General features: G+C 31.2%; 3 protein-coding genes across 3 annotated transcripts; 1 reads left to right on the top strand and 2 right to left on the bottom strand.

Annotated features, from left to right (window-relative positions):
- Nucleotides 1-224: 224 nt before the first annotated feature.
- On the bottom strand, nt 225-11447 carry LOTGIDRAFT_214179 (hypothetical protein). Its single transcript, XM_009053693.1, has 26 exons — nt 11301-11447; nt 10962-11039; nt 10230-10613; nt 9805-9953; nt 9434-9526; nt 9138-9234; nt 8669-8782; nt 8325-8510; nt 7828-7948; nt 7381-7498; nt 7084-7195; nt 6536-6724; nt 6053-6177; nt 5702-5798; nt 5397-5462; nt 5139-5226; nt 4713-4888; nt 4355-4417; nt 4028-4184; nt 3702-3822; nt 3403-3466; nt 2979-3093; nt 2250-2391; nt 1733-1897; nt 1284-1381; nt 225-749 (listed from the first exon to the last, which is right to left on the bottom strand). Exons 4-26 carry the CDS (start codon nt 9906-9908, stop codon nt 670-672), a joined length of 2691 nt encoding a protein of 896 aa, XP_009051941.1. The 5' UTR covers nt 9909-9953; nt 10230-10613; nt 10962-11039; nt 11301-11447; the 3' UTR covers nt 225-669.
- Nucleotides 11448-12311: 864 nt separating this feature from the next.
- LOTGIDRAFT_214182 (hypothetical protein) lies at nt 12312-19416 on the top strand (the record flags this gene model as incomplete). The annotated part of the gene is made up of 17 exons (XM_009053694.1): nt 12312-12404; nt 12716-12846; nt 13027-13180; nt 13369-13604; nt 13915-14145; nt 14452-14725; nt 14991-15122; nt 15327-15409; nt 15745-15987; nt 16361-16591; nt 16851-16929; nt 17227-17375; nt 17593-17662; nt 17769-17854; nt 18001-18052; nt 18196-18300; nt 18719-19416. The coding sequence occupies 17 exons, from the start codon at nt 12312-12314 to the stop codon at nt 18884-18886; spliced, it is 2517 nt and encodes an 838-aa protein (XP_009051942.1). The 3' UTR covers nt 18887-19416.
- A 1970-nt stretch (nt 19417-21386) lies between these two features.
- LOTGIDRAFT_231539 (hypothetical protein) lies at nt 21387-24756 on the bottom strand. The gene is made up of 7 exons (XM_009053695.1): nt 24665-24756; nt 23890-24271; nt 23586-23663; nt 23094-23228; nt 22650-22778; nt 21951-22112; nt 21387-21570 (listed from the first exon to the last, which is right to left on the bottom strand). Exons 2-7 carry the CDS (start codon nt 24222-24224, stop codon nt 21477-21479), a joined length of 933 nt encoding a protein of 310 aa, XP_009051943.1. The 5' UTR covers nt 24225-24271; nt 24665-24756; the 3' UTR covers nt 21387-21476.
- Between the last annotated feature and the right edge of the window lie 64 nt (nt 24757-24820).

A 24820-nucleotide genomic window follows, 5' to 3' on the forward strand; every position in this document is an offset into this window, starting at 1 on the left:
CGAAAGATACTGGGAGAAGTGCAAGATAAAGGTACCATTTCGCCGATTTCAAACATCTGAAAGGATGTGCACATATTGGTAATCATGCCATAAATGATCGAAACTTGTTTTTTATGCATCCTCTTTTTGTCAAGGTACGAATGGCACATTTCAGCTCATAACAATAAAAAAAAGATGCGATAACCAGGTTAAAAACAGGGGCTACCTTTATTATTTCATCCCAGACATTTAGTTAGCGCCGATAGACGCACAACTGGCTATAAGGTATCCTTCTTACCGTAATATAACCCATGCTCTCAAAGTATTTTCCGCAAACAACGAACTTCCAACCAATGTTATGCATATCCCATAGAGCCTTAGTCAGATAATTATAGTCGACAATGCTTAAATATTCATAGTGCATCACGACCAGACTCCCTTAGCTCTTTTCGATTAACCAATGGAAAATCAAAATTATAGTTGTCTTTGCATAGAATTAAGCGTCTTGTAAAAGTTTTGGTTGACTTACAAGACATTTTGAAGTTTTTATTCTTAATACAACAATTTTTATTAACCTTTTGAATTCTTGTAATAGTACAAGACATGTTTGTATCTGTCTTCATTTACAAGCTGATTACACTCTCTTCAATTTACTATACCATCAACTCAATAAGATGAACCGTTGACAATTCAATCTATTGGTGGCCATTTTGATTTGAGATCATAATGGGCTGCTTCTGGTAACCAACTGCAGTATTCTTCATATAAATCTAACAAAATTAGAACACAGGGTGTTAAACAGCAAACGTTGCTAAATAAATGTGTTAAATTAAAACTGGAATAGAATGATGTAACAAAATTTTCCATCCACGTTTATTATGTTTTGTTTGTGTGTGTGTGGTAATATGGTGTTCTCTCTTAATGATATAAGAACCGCCTATTTTTGCTTAGTCATCTTCTATGATTACTTTCATGTACTTCCAGATATTTCATCAGCCAAATGACTCAGCAGTTTCTGTTTTTTTGTTGGCCTTGTTTCAACCATTCAAAGTGTGATCATGACCTTCTGAATGAGGTTTTAGGTAATAGAAGATGGTGATACAGGAATAAATGTCAGAAACACTGGCTATCATGAAATATATGCTGTCTAAAACAAAACATTTCTGAATAGCAGACAATAATCCATACTCTTACAGTGACACAATCGTTTTTTCGTGCAATGGAAGAAATTCCAAGTGACCAAGTATATCTTATTTATAGGCCAGATTGCTGTACAGGAAGATTAATTCTAAAACTATACTTACATGTTGGTTGAGTTGTCCAGATCTCTAATAATCTATTTCTATTAGTTGTATTTTTACCTATTAAAGCTTGTAATAATATCTCTGTTCGAGGCTGTAGTCTGAAAAGTTATTAATAATTGTTTGAAATATATTGCATAATGTTTGGTAGCATTAAAACTTAATAGAAGTCAGTTGAGCTGTTAAATGAACCATAAAGAAAAAAGAAAAACACATTTTTTATAAGGATAACATAGGTTCAAGCAAGAGGATGTTCTCTACCAGCTGATCCTTGGCCAAACCTCTTGGCATTAATCTTTCTAGGATTATCAGTATCAATTTACAGATGGGTAGACTGGAATAATGAGGAAAGATGGGGTTTCAATGTTTTTCTCTGAAAGTCCATTCCTGATACCCACGATTCAGACCTGCCTGAAACTTCATCCTGTTTTCACTATAATTTATAAACTTACTTGGCCCATGATTTGATCATGGTAGCTGGTGTTGATAATAAAATATTAACAAATTCTTTTAATTTTTTACAAACTTGACCTTCTAATAAAAACCTGGCAAACCATCTGAATTTATCAATATTATGAGGATATTCCATTGGGACTGCTTTAATTTCCCAATTACATCTACCTGTTATAGAAAATGAAAAAGGATTCAGCTATGACAGCTTAAGACATTTCAATGCAAGAAAAGGATTTAAGCACAAAATTGCTTCTTTGTCCATTTCCATATAACCATAACAAAACAATCTTTACAATCTAATGAAATTAATTTTTACACAAAACTTTTTTGCTTATGACTGGGCTAACATTAGCCTTCTCCTTTTGAATTTCAAACTTTTGAATGAGGCATGAGAAATCTAAATTACAAAAATCTTATGATACTATCGTAACCTATGCTCAGAATCCAACCCAAGGACTCCACTGTTTAAAATGAAGAATGCATTGTGAATATATTCAAATAATTGAAGTCTATAACCTACCATAAGAACTAGATCTATAACACATGACTTCACCACTTAGATTATCATAATAAGGTTGTGGATCTTCTAATGGTTGTGAGAGGTTACAATGATATTCACCAAATAATGGCAACCATTCAGCTTCGATACCTACTATACCTACAAAATACGATATGTTATATTACACACAATAGACACAAGCGATTGTATAGCAAATCTACGGCCTCTATTGCAGTTCCAAAGCCAATGGGAGACGGATTGACCAACAGAGGAAATAGCAATATACATCCATGTGAGTGTATAAAAATCTATTAGCAATTGATGATAGAATTTGAAATTTTACTATGGGGACAAATGGCCTTTTCTTTTAGCAGAATCAGATACATTAGTCTCTGTTAGAGACCAACCATATGGTTACTCTGATCACCATCCAAAATTAACAGAATTACAGAGATAATTCATGTACATATGGTTCATCATCTTATAAAAATAATCAGAATTAGGGTATTTGGGATATGACCAAAAATTCTTCTTCAATGCTGCCAAATTATTTTCACAAAACAATTTCACAATATCTTTCGGATCTTTCACTAAATACCAAGAACCTGTCTGTTTTACAATCTGATAAAGCAACATCAACAGTGAAAGGTAATCAAATAATATTTTTAATGTCTGACATTTACCAGGTTTTCAGGTGTGGGCAGACTGACTGTTGCATCAGATAACCTTTAACTAGAGTTACCTACCTTTCATATACAGTTTAGATGTTTCTGTTATATTTTGATAAACAATAAAATCACATTTCTCTTTAAATAGAACAGATGATGGATGAATAAATACTGGTTCTTCTAATTCCATACACTGTAATAAGAAATTGCTGAATTACCATTACATATCACTATTCACTTAGGTTTTGGGAGACTGCTTTCTGTACAAATTGTGGTGTTGCTTATATTCATTAACCCATAATATGTCAAAAATTAACCTATCTTATATTATTTCTTATTTGCTCCTTTAATATTTAACTACTGAATTTCTTTTCATTTTACATCTTTAAATCTAAGTGCTATGCCAAATGCATGACTGTTTTTATATCCATATTTTCCATTTCAAAACAAATGTAATTGGAAATTACTGGCAATTCACATATTATATTTTACATATATATACCTGATAAGAATGTTTCAATCTTCTGACTTCATCACTAGCACCAGGTGGAGGATCTGCATTTCTCCTGTAATATAATTCAGAACATTTTAATATTACTAGTAGTTACAGGAGAGTCTTTCAGGGGTCATTATAAGCGAAATACTTCCTACTGCTCACTAATAAATCTTCACTAACAAGATTTAGCATTTCATCTAGGATTCGCAAATCAAATTCCATTCAACCATATTAGGACATTGAAATATGAAATTAAGAATATTATATATACAAAATCTATAAAATAAAATGCAAGATGTTTTTACCTTGCTACATGATCAGCTAAACCAGCCAATACAATCTGCCGTAACATTTTACACTGTATATCACTAGGGGGAGATAACTTAGGATCTATACATAAATTAGCATCTGGTATAACCATATTTACTGAAATAGACAAGAATGGAATTGTAATAGTTAAGTAATACCTCCAGATTGAACAATTAGCACTGCTGTGCAGTGTGCAATGAAGGAAAGTCATGCACTTCAAATGAAACGATTTTCCAACATACATTATATTACACCATGTATTTGTAAAATTCCATGATTTTCATGTCTGTCTGAATTTGGTGAAAATACCATCAGGGCCTACCTGTATTTGTCAGTTGAGCTCGTAGTTTTCTAATTTCTTTCATAGCTTTAAATCTTATACCAAATTTATGACAGAAATCAGTTGTAAAGCCCTGATATTCACAGGCTCCTACTGCTTTCAGTAATACCATTAAATCTCCTAGTAATAGTGATTCACCCTACAATAAAAACATAGTCATATTGTTGTCTGTTTTATTTCATAAATTAACTAAAGTTATTTCCCTTGGGTAAATAATGTCAACATACAGGACATATATAGAGCTTTGAAACAGAGCCAGGTTTAAATTTCATTTATTAGCAGTTTTGTAACCTAATTAAAATATCTTACCCCTCCTGCCCACAGTTTTCTTATCTGTGAATTTCTGATTTGTTTATGCTTTGATTCATCCAGCTGAAAAAAAAACTCAAAAAATGACCATCAAATGTATGCCTGCATATATCAAACTCCAAAAGTAAAGATCAGATTTCTTGATGATACAATCGTTTCCTTTTGTTATTAGGTTTTGTTATTTGTTATCATTTTGGATGCAAATCATGTAAACAAGGTACCATTCTAAAATATGCAATTTTCAGAATAGTTTTGCAACAGTCATTTAATGATTTTAATGTCATGAAGAAAAAATATCTTTAGATATGAACTTTGTAAAAACTTTCTCAAATCAAGCATTTAAAAAATAGAGGGCTACCTGATCAGACTGTTGATAAGACTGTATAAATAATTCATCTACAGATAAAGCTGATACTATAGCTATAACATAAGGTAATAAATCATGTTGATGCCCAAGAGCTAGTATTCTAGCATAACGTGGTGAAACAGGAAACCTTGCCATACCTCGACCTAATGGTGTTATCTTTGTACAATCTGAAATAGGAAGACCAGTTAATGACCTGCTTTAAAATGCAATGATCTAATTCATGTGTGTTTATTTCCATCGAAAAAAATAAAAGCTTGGTAAAGCTGTCATTGCACAACGCATGGTTGTACATTCAACTTCAAATTCAATTTCTGGAAAGCCAGGCAAATGTGAAAGTTCAAAGTAAATGCTCTGAATCAAATGGAACAAGATTCATTCATATTCAGTATATTTTGTAAATCAAGATGGTGGACCTACCTTTATCTTTACTACCCTTTTTACGTTTATGAGTTTTTTGTGGAGGGTATGATAAGGCTCCAAGTGAGATTAATAACTGTTCAGCTGCCTACAAAGAAATTATACATACATTCTTATTTGTTTATCAGACATAACACAATAGTCTATTTTACTTTCTTAGAAAATGAGAACACAATATCTTCAACCAAAAAAAAATATTAAGCAAATAGAATTTTGAAAAATATTTATTGCGTGAAAAGAAATGAATTTTAAGAATACCTTTAATTGGTCTAAATCAGGTGGTGTTGGGTAGGGAAAATTCTGTACTTTATCTATGTTCATTTCCTATAAATAATTAATAAAACAATAACAACTTAATTGATCATTATGAAGTCTACAGGTTCTGCTTTTTTAATATGTATACTACATTGTATAGTCAAATTGAGTTTTATATCCTTTGGTTGTCAAACTCTCAGTGAAGAAAGATGAATGGTGAAAAGCACATGGAGTCTGGGTTTATTGTGCGATCTGCTTTCCATAACTGAATTTGAATTTTTCTTTCTTGTGCTTATCATATTGTTTACCTTCATTTGTAAGAGAAGGTCATCTACAGGTCTTCTACTAATTTCTGGTGGTGAAAATTTCTCAAAATCATCATTAAATACAGCTGATGAAAATAATCTGAAATAAACACAAGATGAGTTTATACCAACATTCTTTCATTTTAAGAAAGTTAAACCATACAAGGATCTCATCAAATACATAAGCAATCACCTTTTCATCAGAATCTGACCAAAACTAGCTAATATTCCACAGGCAAAACATCTCATCTTCATACATCAAAATTTCATAAAAATCTCATCCATATATTAACAAAATTTCATCAAAATCCCATTAGCCTGTGGAGTGGACATATAAAAACCAGTGATACTGACCTATAACAATGACCAGGTGAAATACGACCAGCTCTACCAGCACGTTGATTAGCAGCAGCTTGTGATGTCCACGTTATTTTAAATGTCGATACACCAGTAACTTTATCATAGAACTTAGTCTTCACCTATAATATATGACAAATCTTTCAGATACATACTGACGGCCATTTCTAATAACATCAATACCAAAATAATAGCATTGTGAACTCTGTACATGGAACACATAACTTATAGATTATTAAACTAAGTCTTTCATTTAACAAAGACAACTGTTAAGGATATTAAAAGTACTAAAATAACAGCAATGTGGACTCTTCTAATAGAATGAAGAGTTGACAAACCCAGTTGCAGAATGACATTAACAACTTACATACTAACATGTACATGCATCAATGTTCTAATCAACAACGGTTGTTCTTCATAATTGATTTAATTTGATAAAAATATTTACTCAACTTTCAATAAATTGTGATTGATACCCACCTTCCCTGTATCAACAACATATTTAATATTTGGTATAGTTAATGACGTTTCAGCTACATTGGTTGATATTACACATAATCTACACCCTGCTGGTACAGGCTCAAATACTCTCACTTGTTTATGACTGGGTAACAGAGAGTACAGTGGTAGAACATAGAGTGGACTTTCACTTCCAGTCTCTTCTTCTAGCTATAAAGACATTAAAGGTTACCACATAATAATAATATTCTAGATTCCCTACAAGTCAGTCACAAACCAAGAATCTGTACAAGATTACTGATGCTACAAATTTATATATATAAATGTATTCTCTATCTTAAAATCCACATTACAATAGGCTAAAAAAAATTAAAAAATCAATAGTATATTTTAAAAACTATTTCTAGGAATCAGAAAGCTACACTCTTAATGGTCAGACACTCTAGGCCAACCCAGTACCTCATATATGATATACAGATATATCACAAGCTTATATCACGTGGATTAGCGTGTGGGACCAGAGTTTTTGAGCTGGTCAGAAATGTAAGGAAAACATGAAGCATACAGACCTCTTCTTTGTTCTTTTCACCTTCAGATTCTGAATCAGACATTAGGTCAAGGTCAGAATCATCACCAAGGACATCAAGTTCACCCTCTTCATCAATTGGTTTAATAGAATAACTGTAACAAACATATAGTTGAAGTTAGACACATTTTTATTAGTTTGAACTCACTGACAGGAGAAAACAAGGATATTTGAACAATATAATTCCTAAATAGGGCAAGATAATCCAGCCCTAATACTTTAATGCTGGCTCACTGGATTGTAGGCATTGAATATCATTAAATTTATTAATAGTCCTTACTTGTTCAAATCTACTTTAGGAAGTTCAATTTTAGGTTTAGAAATTATTTTCTTTTCTTTCTTTTTTTCTTTTTTCCTTTTTCTTTCTTTCTTTCTCTCTTCCTTCTTATCAGGAATAACTGAAATAAAATATTGTATTTAAATTGCAAGGAACAGGCCATAATGTCAATCTTCTATGGAATACAACACTTTTTCTCTAACCTGAAGATCCAGGGTTTAATCCTAGCATAGTTCAAGATAATAAATTTTGATTTTTTAACCAGGTGATATAGTTTGGAGGGGCTGTCATGGAAATCATAAAAGGAAGGCTAATGCAGCTGTTCAGGCAAAAATGTCCTCACACAATGCATGGTGGCTCATCTTCATTATCATTGAAATTAGGTTCAAGATATTTCAAAACTTGTAGTTGCCCACCCACTATAATTTTTAAAATTAAAGAATAAATTACCTTTATTGGGATTAAATGGGAACATCTGACGTAATTTATGAGATAAAGTATTAACTTCTTGTTGTCCTGTTACAAATATTAATATACCACCATCTGGTAACATACGATGTATCTTACAAACCTATATAACATTATAATATAATATTTGATAAAATTACTCCTGAATAATTATAGAACTGCTAACTGAATAAGCCCACATTTGGTAACTATTCTGAACCAATACTCTTCTAAGAGACCACTAAAGGCACTGATTTGGATTACTTCCTTGAGTGGTCTTTTAATAGAGTTTCTACTGTACATGAAATATCTTTGAAACATACTAGGATATCTTAACATACCAAGTTCAAGGATAGCTAGATTGATGTCACAAATATTTGATCACATTTCAAAAAAATCGTCAGAAATGGATTATTCTGTATAGTCAGAAATGGATTATGTAGCAGGCCAAATATTTGAATGGAATTATAAACAGTTGGAATTGAAAATAACAAAATTACCTTTTTAAATGCTTCAGCTAAGTAATCATCAGTAGGTGTTCGTTTATTAAAATGTATAGTAACAGGAAACTGTCTAGAGTTAACTTTTAATACTGGTGGTGAAACTTTAAATAACTGTTTATTTTCTGTGAAATCTTCTACTCTTAATGTAGCTGACATAATTATCATCTTTAATGGTTTACCTTTCTGAAAGGAAAGAAAAATTGTATTGACAATTAATAATGATAGACTTTTCACTCTAGTTCATTCTGTCCCTTAACTTTGCTCACAAACATTCTAAATTGAAAAATTGACCATGTGTCTGCAGAGTAAGATGAGCTCTGAGATAATACAAGGTTACTTACTTTGTTTCTAAGTGGTACAATTCGAGATAATAACCCAATAAGTATATCAGTATAAACACTTCTCTCATGAGCTTCATCAATAATAATCACACTGTATTTATTCAACATAAAATCCTGAAAAAATTAACATAAAATTAAACAGAACTGTGATCACTATGTATGCTTTAGCACCAGACTCATCAACAGATATAAATAAACTGTCAAAAATAGAATTTAATCATAGGTCTACAGTCTAATGTGTTATGTATGAACAGTCATACATATTCAGGTGGATCCTTTAATCAACGACCAGGATTGCTTTAAAATATAACCAAACAGTCTGGCCCTTTATGAAGCAATTTTAAGTATTCGAATATTATACAAATTAAATACAGTTAGAACTCATTTTTGTAGTGATGTTTGTCACAAGTTTTGTTTATGCAAATGAAATTTAAGAGACATACATATTCTATAATAGATAACTTATTACCTGTTGAACTTCTTTTAGTAACACACCATCAGTCATAAACTTTATTCTGGTTTTAGGTGTAACATTTCCTTCATAACGAATTTGATAAGATACTTCCCTATAAAAAGCAAGAAATTACTAAATACAAAACACACTTGTTATTGTATTGTAAGCTTGCTTTATTCTTGTGTTTTATCATTTATAATCTTTCAACAATTAATATTGTCATCAACAGGCAAAATGAGGAAATAAAAATGTTATGGATTAAGAAAATATTGTAATATCAGAGATAATATACTTAAATGAGAAAAACTTACTCTGTAGATAAATTCATCTCCATAGCAACACGCTGTGACATACTAATAGCAGCAACTCTTCTAGGTTCAGTCACACCTATTATACCTCCACAACTGAAAACACAAAAACATCAGATGTGTAAAATAATCATTTTCCTTTTAAATTCATTTTCAAGTTTCTTTTATTTCAGAGGATCAAATAGATAACATCATCTTGAATCTCAACCCTGCGAAAACATATGAGAGATTCATGAAATGACATGACACTTCTTTGCACCTTTTTGGGCAACACCGTCAGTGTGCGGTTTAATGAAATTTTGCTACCACAGCAGCATTAGCCAACTCAAATTTTATAAAGCTGTCATTTAACCATTAATTGATTTCTTACTTACTGAGCATAACCTGCCTCATACAGAAACTGTGGTACTTGAGTAGTTTTACCAGAACCTGTTTCACCACATATAATAGACACAGGATTATCATTGATTGTTTCCATGACAACCTGCTCTTCCGAGAATATTGGTAACTTTTCTCTACTTGCCTACAAAAATAATTAAGAATCAAAAAGTATCTTAAACAATCATTTCTTTTTGCATTTTAAAGTCTTAGTCTGCTTCTATTAGGTCTCAGAAATATCAATTTAAAAAAAAAAAATTGTGCTAAAGTGCTGACTAAGCAGGAAATGAGAATTATCAATGGCTAAGCAAAGAGAAAAGGACTCAAGTGAGTGAAGTGACTATGAATATCTTCTGTTCCCTGCTATATAAAAGAACATTACCTCAACTTCAGCTGTTCTTAAAACAGGAACATTAGTCACTTCTCTATTAACAACAACCTTCGTAGGCACAGTTAATTGGTCTTCTTCATTTGGTTTAGAACATTCCTTATCTCTTTTATTAGTATTGATGGTAGATTTTTCAAGTGATTCTGTTGATTCTTCTTCATCACCATTTTCTTCTGCAACATCGCCATTTTCTTCATCTTGATCAACCTCAATTTCCTTTTCATCTTCCTTCTCTTCCTCTTCATCAGTAGAAATATCAGAAGTATCAATGGAACCATCAGACTCTGGTTCCAATTCAGGTTTCTTTCCTTTCTTTTTATTTACACCTTTCACAGTCTTTAGTTTCACTTCTCCATCATTTGTTACTTCTGCTTGAACGTTACTGAAGAATGTTAAAAAGCCATTGAATATTCTTAACTTTGTAAGAGATGTGACACTTCTATGATTCAAAACAGATCATTAAAAGGAAACTTGATAGGTCCAAGTCTTTGGAGAAGAACCATTACAATTGAACAAAACCACAGTCAATTTAGAAATAAAATTAATCTGCAATAAAAGTTCCTGTTTCAACACAAAATCTATAGTTCAGATTTGTCGTAAGTATGATATTTCTCAATGTGACACTCCACACTTTCAAAAAATTCTTTTATTTTTGAGGACATGGTTCTTGAATTGTATCTCATGGAAGATGAAAGTCTATAATTCTTTTTTAAAAATTTGCAAGAATGAATCATCAACTTACGATTTAAATCTTTGACTGTAAACTTCTGATATACTGGTTAATAACTGTAGTTCATTTTGTGATGCCTGAACTTTACTAAGTGATTCTAATATAGAGGCTCTCTATAGAAAAAAAAAATATTTATAATATGATTTCATATTTTGATAGTTCTTGTACTAACTATACCCAAAACAAACAAGATTTATCTTTCATTTATCATAGGACTGAAAAAAGCCTATATTTAGAGGATTGGTCAGCGGCAGGCTTTTCTCATGTTTAGGGTGCAGATCTCTTTTTGTGAATAGTATTTTGATAAATGCACTCCTTCATTATAACAATCACAAGGCCTGTATAACATATGATATCAAAACAAGAATATTTACATTTGTTTTCTTCTCTTTCTTTTCTATGACTTTCTCTAACTGCTTCCGTTCTTTCCTAGTCAGTTTCTTAGTCTTCTTTGGTTTTTCTTCCAACTTTGTTGTTTTTCGTTTTTTAGATGGTAAAACTAATAAATTACTATCATCCAAATCTTCTTCAGCTGTATCATTTTTTAGAGCTGATACATCAAGCTTTATCTAAAAATATAACGCAATAAGATGATATTTTTTTTAATTCTTTTTGAATTTATTTCATTCATAATATATGTATGATCTTGATCCTATTATAGCTAGGTGACTAGATGAGACAGACATGTAGTCAAATGCAAAAGGGGTGTAATTACAGAATCATAACATAACTGGTGTAATTTCATTCAGTAGGCCCTACACAACTACATTGGTTTGACTTGAGGTCCAAGCACAAAATCTAGGAATTCAGGATCAATAGAAACCAGAAAGTACTTAGGGTGGAATAAGGAGTATAACTAAATAAGCACAGACAGAGTGTCAGACTCTTGTCCAAGAGTTTAAGGTTCAACTTCCAATAGTTCCAAATTCAATTCCAAGTGTGACTGTGAAGATTGAATACAAAATATTTATTTCAAATTATCATTATGAGCACCTTTTTCTCATCTGTCCTGTCAACTTCAACAGGAATTTGTTGCCTGCCTTTCCAATTGTACCCACGCTTTAATCTTCCCATTGTTTATGTCTAAATATGTGATCAGAAGCATCAAATTCTTAAATATTGTTTTGATTTCTCTGTGCTGTAAAAACGTAAACAAACTACACGTGCGGACCTAGCAACATCTACCGGACATTAAGGTTCCAATGAAATAGGTCGTCCTAAACTAAGATCTTATTGAAATATACAGAGGTTATCAGTTCCTGAAACTTTACGTATAGTTAGAATCATTCAAATGTAATGTAATGAAACCCAAACTATATTTCTAAAAGCTTAAAAGATAAAATCAATAACAATATATTCTTGCGCCAAATTCGTCTGTATTCAAGATGGCGACTGCCGATGAAGATGAATTTGGAGATGAAGAACAATTTTCAGAATTGTTATCATTTTCACCCGAGGTTCAAGATGCCATCGATCAGGTATAAAGACTGAAATGTCTATGATTGACTCTATGCATATATGGTTGTATGAATGTGTGCTATTTAATTGCTGAGAAGGATTTTGCCTAAATATAAATTTGGTGTCTGTGATTTACAAACCAAAACTAAACTAACAAATTCTTCCTTGCTGACAATAACATTAAGATGGTTCCTTTTCTTGTAAACTAACTAGAAAATGGAATAAATTAAAATTAATGAAACCTAAAAGTAAAACTCATAGCTCAAGCAAGGTCTACCTGAGTCAGAATACTTCAGTCATTACGTGTTTATTCATTTTTGTCAAATTTCAGGTCTTACCAACCAGTGATCCATTAGATAGATCAGATTTCAATCCAGTTGATTATATTAATACATTATTTCCTACTGAACAATCATTGGCTAATATTGACGATGTGGTTGGGAAAATAAGACATAAAATCAGGTAAGATTTCTGGTCATCAAATGAAGATATCAAAAACCATTTATGATACAGAACTGTCTCAATTAGCATAATGTGATATATTACTAGTCAATACTAGTATCCCATTTGCAGTAAAGGTATTCTTTTTTCTACCATCTTTTATGTTTTAGAACTAATATCATCAACTTATTATGTTTTCAGGCGTTTAGATGATGAAGTACGGCATGTTGTTAGAGGTCAGACTAATGTGGGAGAAGAAGGAAGACAAGCCCTAGAAGAGGCTCAGAAAGCTATTCAAGATTTATTCTCTAAAATTAAAGATATAAAAGACAAAGCTGAGAAATCAGAGGCTATGGTAATAATAAATAGTTTTAAATGTTACAAACAGAATGTAGAAACAGTTATTATCATTGCCCCAAAATTCATACAGTAATGTCCACTGCTACTGGTGATAAAAAGCTCTAAGTTTAATCATTAGGGTTGAGCTAGTGCCATCTCCAAACATATCAAAGATTCATAATAAAATTTATGTGTATTTTTCAGGTCAAAGAAATAACAAGAGATATCAAACAATTAGATCATGCTAAAAGACATCTCACATCCTCTATTACAACCTTGAATCATCTACATATGTTAGTAGGCGGGGTAGACTCACTGTCTAATCTAACTAGGCGTAGACAGTATGGGGAAGTAGCTAATTTATTACAAGGTGTATTAAATGTGTTGGATCATTTTGAGAAATATATGTCTATACCACAGATCAAACAATTGGCTGACAGGTAAGATGGTTTTCATTTTATTTCATTTGTTATCAGGAGTGCTCACACAGCATCATTTGATTTGCACTCAAATATGTGATTTTAATTGACACATTGCATTAAAAATTGGCAATTCACAATTTTCTTATGTGCAATACAGAGTTGCTTTTATTTACAACTTATATATTGGATATTTGTTGCCATACCAGTTACCTCTCTAAGGTTGATAAAGCTCTGAAACAATACATTATTAAATCAAATCATCTCTTGTTGAACAAAATCTTGGAACAATCTGACAATGATTAGAATTCAATTATTCTCTTTGCTACAGGGTAAAAGAAATCCAAGGAGAATTAGGAAATCAAATTATCGCTGATTTTGAGGAAGCTTTTCAAGGTGCTGGTGCTAAATATGGACCTGGAAATCAACAACAGTTACGTGAAGCATGTTATGTGGTAGATGTTTTAGATCCTAAAGTTAAACGTGATTTATTATCATGGTTTGTTAAACTCCAGCTATCAGAATATCTTGTCTTATTCTCAGAAGATCAGGAAGTAGCTTGGTAAGTTGAATGTTGTAATTGTTAATGGAGGTAGTTCTACAAACAATTTTGAGTAAGATTGTCTTCTGTGGATCAAAAAAAATTCTCTCACTAAAATTTCCAATTTAAGGCCAAGTATTTTCATCAAAACACATAGATTGTGGAAAAATAACATTATATATTATTATAAAATTACATTTTTCTTTATTACAACATAAGGTAATTCAAAAAACGATTGCTGGATTTCTCTTTATTCAGTTAGTTGCAACTTAATAGTGATATTTTAGTACTTTATCAATGAGAAACAAATTTGATCTGATATTTTAGGTTAGATAAGATAGATAGACGATATGCTTGGATTAAAAGAACACTGGTAGATTTTGAAGAGAAGTTTGGTCATCTGTTCCCAGCAGAGTGGGAAGTCAGTGAGAGAATCTGTATAGAGTTCTGTCAGATTACTAGGAAAGCTTTACCACAGATAATGTCTAAACGAGCAGCTGAAATAGATGTTAAATTATTACTGTTTGCTATACAAAGAACCACTAATTTTGAAACATTAATTGCTAAACGGTTCACTGGGGTCACAATGCAGGATACTCAGGTAAATGCTGAAATTATTTTTTTATCCCTATAATTTGCTTGTTAGTCTTTGTAAATAGTTGTTTATATTATTTGCATGTAAACCTTATTTAGTTTAAATTATAGAAATGTAATAAATTTTCAAAAATCTTCCTCCATTCTTTGAAATCCTGGAAATCAATTTGTATGGAAATTATTTAACCATGACAAATCCTTTGAAAAGCAAACAACATTTTATTGTTGTACCTAACCATTCTGAACCTAACATGGCTGTATCTGCTTTGTAGTTAAAACCTGCTCATACCCCAGCTACTGTCCCTACCCCACCTGTTTCAACTAATCCATTTGAAGAAAATGAAGCTAGAGAAGTAAATACTAATCCTTTTGAACAAGATACACCAGCTAGTGAACATAAACCAGTAGTAGAGGAATCTAAGGTTATTTATCTTCTTTTATACTGTCAGCTTGACTAATTACTTATGACACGAGATTTGCATAGTTTCGGTTTTCTCCTTATTATTTTTATTCTTGGGAGACATTAGTTGGCTTTTAAGGTCTTAAGCTCCCATCTCCTATCCAGATACATGTACTCTACTATTTGAATGGATTTTTTTCAGCTAAAGAAAGAAGGTGCTACACCATTCAGTGGAATAATTTCTTCTTGTTTTGAAGCCTATTTGAATATTTATATAGAGTCTCAAGATAGGTTAGTTTCATGTATGAAATTTGAAAATGGCCCAGGTTACGAATGCAATGGACATTATAATTTTTCTTGGCTTCCTTGGGATTGAACAGCATCTATTTGCAGGATGCCAAACCAAATCCCCACTTGTTAGTCAATCCGATTGCTCTATTCTTTTTGTAAAAGATTGAAAATGTTAATAGCTTGATATAATAGGGCTAGAAAAAAAAAACACCCTAATCTTATAATTGAGGTCTTCCAACTTACAGGTATAGTTTCATGTTAATGGAAAGTCAAATGGATAACTTGCACACTATACCATATTCAGCCTTGATTTTGCATTTTCTTTATTTTTTCAGGAATTTAGCAGAATTAATCAACCGATTCCTAGAAGATTTACGCCAACATGGAACACCTAGAATGGAGACAGAGGAAGGGAGTAATGTTCTACCTAGTTGTGCCGACCTGTTTGTATTCTATAAGAAATGTATGGTACAATGTTCACAGTTGAGCACTGGACAGCCCATGATAGACCTTACTAGAACATTCCAGAAATATCTTAAAGAATATGCTACAAGAGTTCTTTTGAATAGTTTACCAAAGTAAGTGTGACTTCAGAGACAAAAACATTTTTTAAATTATTCTCCTTGTTTTTTCCTGTATTAATGTGCCATATGATTTTTATTACATTAACATATTCATTTTTATAAACAAAAAAACACCCCACATTTTGAGAATGAGCTCTTCTACTAGTATTGATAAAAAGTATGCATGAGTGGAAGAGTTCAATAGAAAGTTAAGGGGTGTCAAATGGGTGACTGGCACACAATATCAAGCCTTGCATATATATAGTATATTTTGTATATAGCCTTTCATTGTGTTCATCACACCACAAAGTAAAGAAGACTGTTGTGCCCTGACTTTGTACATATTTATCTGTCTTTGACTATAAAAAATCTTTCATTCCAGGTTGAGTAATCAAAACACAAATATCAGTTCTGCTACTGGTTTGATACAGAGTATACTGAAAGAAGGAGAGATAACAAAACTAACAGAAGAAGAACAGTGTCGTATCTGTAGTATATTGTGTACTGCTGAATACTGTATGGAAACTACTCAACAATTAGAAGAAAAATTAAAAGAGAAAGTTGATGAAAGTTTAGTTAAGAATATTGATTTAGGGAATCAACTTGATATCTTTCATAAGTAAGTTTGAGAATTCTCTATTCCTCTTTTGTCTTGAATGTTGATTGGTGATGATGCTTTTTTACATGTTTGATGAGATTTTCGAATTGAAAATTCTCACTGACATATGCAACAAATATAGGCTCAATATCTTTTCTGTATTTTTATGCTGGCTAAGAAAGATTATTGTATATTGTGAATGTCCCAACTCAAGATAGCTTCCTGCAATTATTCTTAACACTATCAATTTTTTTATGTATTTATTTATGTTTTATTTTAGTGTAATATCTAACTGTATACATCTATTGGTACAAGATCTAGAAACAGCATGTGAACCAGCTCTCTCAGCTATGACTAAAGTAGGTGTCAGTTTCTCATTCTATACACTTACAATACGAAACAAACCAAAAAGATGTTATTTTACACATGATTTCAAACGATTTTTTTTGAGAAAAAGTAATTGTATGATGAAAAGATGTAATAGAAAAAGTAGATTGACACCTCTCAGTATCCAAAAAACACAGACATGTGACTGAAAATTGGAATAGTTCAGAATGTGTTCCTAAAAGAAACCTGTTTACAATCCTAATATGGGAACCCACCAACCATGTATAAAAGATTTATAATAAAACTCATTCTTTATTCTATGTTCCTAGATGCCATGGTCTACTATAGAAGCTGTTGGTGATCAGAGTGGTTATATTACAGCTATAACATCACACCTAAAACAGAATATACCAATAATACGTGATAACCTAGCAGCTTCACGCAAATATTTCACTCAATTCTCTCTCAAATTTGCCAAGTAAGTATAAAACATCTGAAAGGTTTTGCATTTTGTCAAAATTTGCAAGTGTAGAAGGTGTCTTGAATTTCTATTAAACTATTGATATGCATATTTAAAGTGTAAAACATTAATTTTGCATGAAAGATTATATACATTTCCCAAATAGTTTTGACAAGTTGGATGTGAAAGATAACATTTCTGAATACTTTAACATCTGATATGATTATGATTTCAGTTCCTTTATACCGAAGTTTATTAACACCCTATATAGATGTAGAACTAATAGTACTGTAGCAGCAGAACAGGTTAGCATTTAACCTTTTACATTAAATAAAAAACAAATTGTTTAAAATACACTTGTATTTGATTTTTGTACTAAATGATTTACTATAAACATCCTATTTATTGTAGTTATTATTAGATACCCATAGTTTAAAAACAGTATTACTAGATTTACCAGCTCTAGGATCTCAAGTCAGTCGTAAAGCTCCTGCAAGGTTAGTTACTTTTCTTTATATTTCATTCATCCATACACATATGAAAAGCAAAAATTGAAGAACTAATTTGAAATATTAATTGAAAGATCTCTTTTTGACTTGATTTAAACAGTAGTTCTGTAATTGATGCATTTTGTTCTTTTTAGTTACACTAAAATTGTAGTAAAAGGCATGACAAAAGCTGAAATGGTTTTGAAGGTAATTTGATTAAATGTTTCAAGAATATGTGCAAGTTATCTAATAGCTGTGACAGATTTGCTTCTATATCTATGTATAAAATCAATACATATTTGTTATTGAGTCTGATGTTTATGTCTCTAGATATTTTCTGTTATTTCCAGGTTGTAATGTCACCACATGAACCACCACAAGGTTATGTTGATAATTATATTAGACTGCTCAATGATTCTGATGTTAATGAATTCCAGAAAGTTCTTGAAATGAAGGTTAGTAGGATGTTCTCTTAAAAATTGTCATATCAAATCAGATACATTGCATTTTGATACAGTAATTAATGTATTTGTGCATCAACATCATGATGAATCAGATGTGTTGTGTTTTATTTCTTTGTCAGGTACTAGTCTTTTTTTAAGGGTAAAAATTACACTATGTCATGCATTATGGCAAAATGGGATGATTAAATCAAAGTTAAAACATCAGCATAATATAGTAATACTGAATTTGCTAAGGGTGTCTAGCCTATGATATGTATGGTCATAAAGAATTTTTGAATCTAGAGAAATTTGAGTGAGTGTGGTGAAGTAGGCAGAAAGCAATGATACTTTCCATGGACACCTGTCTTTTGTCATTTTCATCTTCAGTGTCTCACTTTAATGTATTCACTACCATGTATGTTTTTTGTAGGGATTACGTCGTAATGATCAGAGTATATTGATGGAGATGTATAGAAATAGAATACCAATGTCAGCTCTAACAGGGGAGACAACTAGTTCATTAAATAATGTCAATTCACCTGAACCAGAATCTAGTCGTATTAGAAAACTAGAAAAACTCATTAAGAAAAGATTATAGAGGATTTTAATACATGGCTATTTATATAAAAATATATTCGGGAAAACCTGTGACAGGGCATATCAAGGCAAAGTCAATTTCTCCATCATTCCTTATCTATCAATGAATTTTTTATTTTTCAAAAGGCCTAATAGAAAATAGTTGATTAGAATTTAGCTAGCTGAACAGTGTAAATTCATATAGTTAATGAATAATACATGTAGTAGGATAATGTCTTTTAAATTAACATAATTTTTATTATTTTTTTTATGGAAAATGCAGCCAACTAAATTTCTTTTTGTGTTATTTTCAAGTTTTCTATGCAGAAGAATCAGGTTGTTAATAGTGTAGATGTAAATTGCATTGGACTATTTGAGGTGTGAAATGAACTGTACTATATATATATATATCAATATTTTACCATGTGTATAAATTGTATACCTATCTGATGTTATTAATGTATAGTTTATTAAATGTTATCTGTATGTAAATATTGTATTTTGGGCTATAATTTATATATAAATAATAAAATAAATGAAAAGTGATTTTAAGATTATTTCAGTTTTTTTGTCCTACTTTTGATTTAATCTACACCTGGTTGGTTTCTGTCAAAATCCCTGTCATGGAATACACAATCCTCATCAGGGCAGTTCTGAAAATGAGGGCTCAATGAGTCACATTGAAATGGCAAAATTAATTTTTACCTTTAAGGACTACACAAAATTGATAATTAAAAAATTCTGCTCTTACCTAATTTGAACTTCTTATAGTGTTTAGCCTTCTTCAAAGTACCCTTTTTTCTTTCATGGCAACTAGAAGTGAACCCTGGGACATTATGCTGCCTGAATGAAACCAGAGAGGTTTACACTTCTGTTGTCAACTCCTGAATTCTATTCAAACCCAGGCTAGATCCTTTCTTCACAATAGTTAGTTTTAAAACAAAAGACTGACAATAGAGTGAACACTTTTCATCCCTTGATCAAGGATTAAAGTTTTAATTGTTATCAACTAATATTGAACTGACTCAACTAGAATAATGACAACCAAGTAACAAAATTGTTTATGAATCTTGCACATACAATTTATAAAATCTTCTAGTGGGACAGAGACATTAAATAGAATTAGTCTAGTAAACACATTCTTTACTAACAGCTTTTTCTCTATCATTTTAAGTATGGTACTTAGAATGGCCTGATACTAGCTAACCTTAATTGCCCCATTTGAAGCCAACAAATTTGTGCTGAGAAGATGCACAACGAAGTGCTCTTTCATTTCATATGCGGAAATATCTTTGAACAAGGAAAACCCTTCCTTGGCTGACTCTGGTTTGCAGTTTTGAAAAAAAAGTTAACCCTAGCTTTTCGAGAGACTATTTTTCAGCTTTCTCATCTGGGAAACATGTTTCATTCAAGAACTCTGAATCTATACTTTCTGTGCCAAACCTCACTGAATCTTGACATAAATTTACATTATTACAAATAACAATAAGCTTTTAACATCAATTTATTACTCAGTGATATACATTTATATATAGATAACAAAAAAACATTCATACAAGTCTTAAAGACAATCACCTCTTCCCCATATATACTCCTTAACATTGATACATAATAGATGAAAAGATACACAAATGATACACATTTACAAAATAGTCAAATATACATTAACACATATTAATATTATAGTTTACATCGTCAAATATGATATACCGTGAGATACCATGAAAACATTTAAACTTCTGTGTACTAAATTTCATAGATCTGTCATCAGTATGTACATCAATAGATTTTATTTTCTTCCTATAAAGTACTTTTTGTGGACAAAATTTATTCACAGAAAAAAAATCACAGAAATCAGCCCCCACAAATAATATCTTTATCATTGAATGTCCCCAACAAACAGACAATATTATTCTGACAGAAAACATATCTCTCAGAGGCATTTCAATTCAGAATGTTTTAATAAGAAAAACATTTAAAACAATTACCAAACAAGTTTAAACAACATTAAGTAGCAATAGGCCTTAAACATGACATGACTTCAAAAAATAAATATTCATCTAGTTCGTTGGTTCTTACAGTTTGATGCTTCTCTAAAACCTCTCCTCACTATTTTATTCAAAAAAAATGATTAATGAAATATTTGATCATCTCTATCTTAATCTTAGACATAAAGAAGGCTATTGACTTTTAAATTCCCCCAAAATTATGGAGTAACTGATGAATATCTAATCCTTTCACTCATATATCTTAAGATCTTGAGATTGAGCTCTACTGTTCTTCCACTCGCACAATTTAATCAAAGACCATTAGCATTCAATTTGTTTATTGTATTAAATAAGCAAAGATATTTGTGTACATTCAGTGACGAAAAAAAAACATGGATAGTCTATTTTGTTTTGAGGTGAAATTAATAGTAATTGAAACTTTTTAAGACACATATCAAAATTAATTACTACTTACTCCTGATAAAACACATTGATGTGTCTGAGGTCACACAGATGTGCACTAATATCTTAGCTGGACTATTTTTGAAATGAAATTATGAAGTCAACTGATCATGAACATTCAATGTATATTTTATACTCTTTGAGTTCTATAACAAGATCAGATCATAAACTCATATCATCATCTAAATCAAATATACTATCTACTTCCATGTCATTACCATTAGATGTTATATCTTGACCTGTCAATAATGGTTGGCTGAAATAAAGAGTTACCAAAAATGTCATGTTATTGGACCAATTGGTAATGAATAGCAAGGAAAAAGAATTTGATAACTGTACATGCAATTAAAATTTAAGGCATGAAAAGGTCCTCAAGTATTAAACAATGCATAAAATAACAATGAATTCTGCATCAAGCAGTGTAAAAATAATTTCTTAATATCAAACTATCAAAATAAAGCCTCAATCAATCTTAATATTTTTAAAAATTTTTCTATTCACTTTGGTGTGACATTCTGTGAAAAACTTAACATCATGAATATGAACAAAAGGACATAATTGATAGACTAGTGGATTGATCCTGAAATCAACTTCTCTGTATCTTTAAGATGTACAGTTGAATGTAGAAATACTTACTTAATTGATGATTCATCTTGCATACTAGTCATATCTAGATCACTATCAGTTTCTAATGATTTATTTCCCTTATCTGTTTCTTCTTTTTTAACTTTATTAATAATTTCACTGACAACTCCTTCAGGTGGTTTCCATAATACAACTTCTAATGAGGGTTTATGTCTAGAAATATACAAATTATACTGTAGATACATGACTCTTTTAGACCCAGGAAGGATAATGCAATACATTATGTTCCTGTTGAATACATATTAAATACACTTGCTTATTAATTTAAGTGTTTGACGGCGTATCCCAGTGTTGAATTAGTCAAATCTCTTGACAGGCATAGAATGCTACTTAATGTCCATTCTATATGAGCTGACTTGCAGACCATTTTATGAAAATATAGCCAGGTTCCCTTTTCCACGTCCTCACATAATATTGGCACTCAAGAGTACTTGATTTATTCATTAGAAACATCAATTAATCAAATACTATGCATGATTTGACCAAGAAAAATAAGCAAAGGCCACTTAAAAGTTTTAACCCTGTTTAAAAGAACTGACAATATACCATGTTGGTTTCATCAAACAAAAACATCGCAACAGCTCAAATGGTCTTACAAAAATACCTAAATATGTAATCAACCATTTGAAGAATCTAACATCATATATATGTAAAGTAATAAATTTGAAAGGAAAAACATTGACAACTTACAATCTATTGAGAACTTTTGCAGGTAAAATAGAATCTCGTTTCAATATAGAATCTTTAAAATCTTCATTAATTCTAATCGTTGATGAATTCAACTCAGGACTAGATTCTTCTATTTCTTCATCTTTTAATCTATAAATAAATAATATCATTGACATATAGATAAACTATAGAAATCTTACCTCAGATCTTTAGAATGTATATTGTTAATATGTAGATCATTAAACCTAACCTTGCCATTATTGTGAATAATTATGAATAACAGTACTTTATATCTATTATGTTTTCATTGAATCCTGGACTAACAGAACCAAGACGGTTCAACTTTTAATATGCCAAAAAACATGACTCACTGCCATCCTTTTTTTGACAATCTGTGCCCTATCCAATAAACCAAGTACGGTACAGCACTTTTAAGAAACTAGAAATGATGATAATTTGATTTACCTCTCTTCTAAATCTAAGAATTTATCCCAGCCATCACCTACAGTATTTTGTTGATTATCAACACTACCAATACATAAATTCTGCAACCTGGCAGCCATCTTATCTGCTGATATAAACTGTTTTCTGGGTGGACACCTGCAATATCACAATAATAAATTAAAATTGTATTTACAATGGGGTAAAATCAGCTCTGATCCAAATTAATCTTAGTTCAACTACACTTTAAATCATTACCATATAAGGCCAGGGGCTACATGGAGTTCCAAAAGAGTTTAAACTAGTCACTTGTTTCTTTCTTGTCCCTAAATGATGCCACCATTGGTGTTAAGATAGTAGCAATACAATGCCTGGGTGCACTTAGTTTAAATCTCTTTCCAACCCCATAAGTTAATTACAACATATATTAATTTCTATTCTTTATGTCCAATAAACACTTGAATAGGAATGAAAAACTGAAGAATATAAAAATATAAAAAAAGATTGCTAACTTACCCATCATTTGTTGAACTAAGATGATGACGTTTTGTTCGTAGGTGGATGGGTTTAGTGATGGGCTCACCAGGTGATGACCTGAAATAATCAAAAAATAGAAATTAATGACAACCTATCTCAAATATTAATCATAATGACTTCAGCCTCAGACATCAAGCTGTATTATCTAACACAATAAGATATTTTCAAAACAACTAATAAAATTAGAAGTGATTCACATGATAATAACACAAACCAGTATATATAGAAAAGTACACTGTGAATACACCAAGGTTGAAAGAATAAAAAAAGCTAGATTTTGTACCTGGGAACTGGCTGCGATACAGATGTAGTATGTGGAGAAGTAAACTGGATAACTGTCGAAGGTTCTGACCAAGGCATCTGTTTTGGAACAGTATGTTGCCATGACACTCCTAAACCTGGTGCAATCATCCTATTAACATTAATACCACGAGCTGTATTATATTGTTGTTGTGATGACGTTATTATAGGAGACTGAGTTGGTGAACCAAACGTAAATGGACTGTTACTCTGTAAATACAGATTATTATTCAGACCCATATTGGATCCTGGAGGTACCAGCCCAGATTGAGAAGGGAAATAACTGGAATTAAATCTGCTGTTTCCAGGAAACATCATGACATCTTATAGATTTTTTGTTTGACTTAAAATTCTGCTATGCCTATCTGAAAAATATAACAGAACAGAAGTTTGATGATCAATCATTCCATTTTACTTTATACAATTAAAGTATGTACAGATATATTTAAGAAGTCTGATGTTATAAGAGACTAGTGTAGTTGTGTAGATCATATAACATTTTATCTAACTCTATTTTACACCCAGAAGGCCAATCACTGTTATATCACTTCAGCATCTTTTTAATAGGACTTGACTATATTCTTAGTCATTGGAAATCAGCTTGATAACAAAATGACCAGCATTAGCCTATGTTCTGTCGTCAGGCTGTGGATCTTTTTTTCTCTTCTTCACTTTTGGGCTTGAATTTCAAAGCAAAATTATCAGCAGGTGATCTGTTTGAACCTTTCTAATACAAGATAAGGATTTTTTATACTCACTGAGATAGGACTGTGTTGATAACTTCTTCAATCTTTTATACAGAAATGGTTTAAAACTGTAACAGCTGATCGAGAAAATTCCTGACAATTCTACTCTATTTTACTTGGTCGTAAACAAGTCTAATGTCGTAAACAAGAAAGCTGATTGGTGGTGGT

The sequence above is a fragment of the Lottia gigantea genome (genome assembly GCF_000327385.1).
Source record: "Lottia gigantea unplaced genomic scaffold LOTGIsca_20, whole genome shotgun sequence".
Lineage (NCBI taxonomy): Eukaryota > Metazoa > Mollusca > Gastropoda > Lottiidae > Lottia > Lottia gigantea.

Coding starts and splice junctions, on each gene's coding strand:
- LOTGIDRAFT_214179 (XM_009053693.1), bottom strand. CDS start 9,908: ATGGAAACAATCAATGATAATCCTGTGTCTATTATATGTGGTGAAACA. Junction 7,949..8,324: donor TAGCTGAAGCATTTAAAAAG/GTAATTTTGTTA, acceptor AATGTTATATAG/GTTTGTAAGATACATCGTAT. Junction 4,418..4,712: donor CTTATCAACAGTCTGATCAG/GTAGCCCTCTAT, acceptor TTTTTTTTTCAG/CTGGATGAATCAAAGCATAA.
- LOTGIDRAFT_231539 (XM_009053695.1), bottom strand. CDS start 24,224: ATGATGTTTCCTGGAAACAGCAGATTTAATTCCAGTTATTTCCCTTCT. Junction 22,113..22,649: donor GCAAAAGTTCTCAATAGATT/GTAAGTTGTCAA, acceptor GTATATTTCTAG/ACATAAACCCTCATTAGAAG. Junction 21,571..21,950: donor CAAGATGAATCATCAATTAA/GTAAGTATTTCT, acceptor TCTTTATTTCAG/CCAACCATTATTGACAGGTC.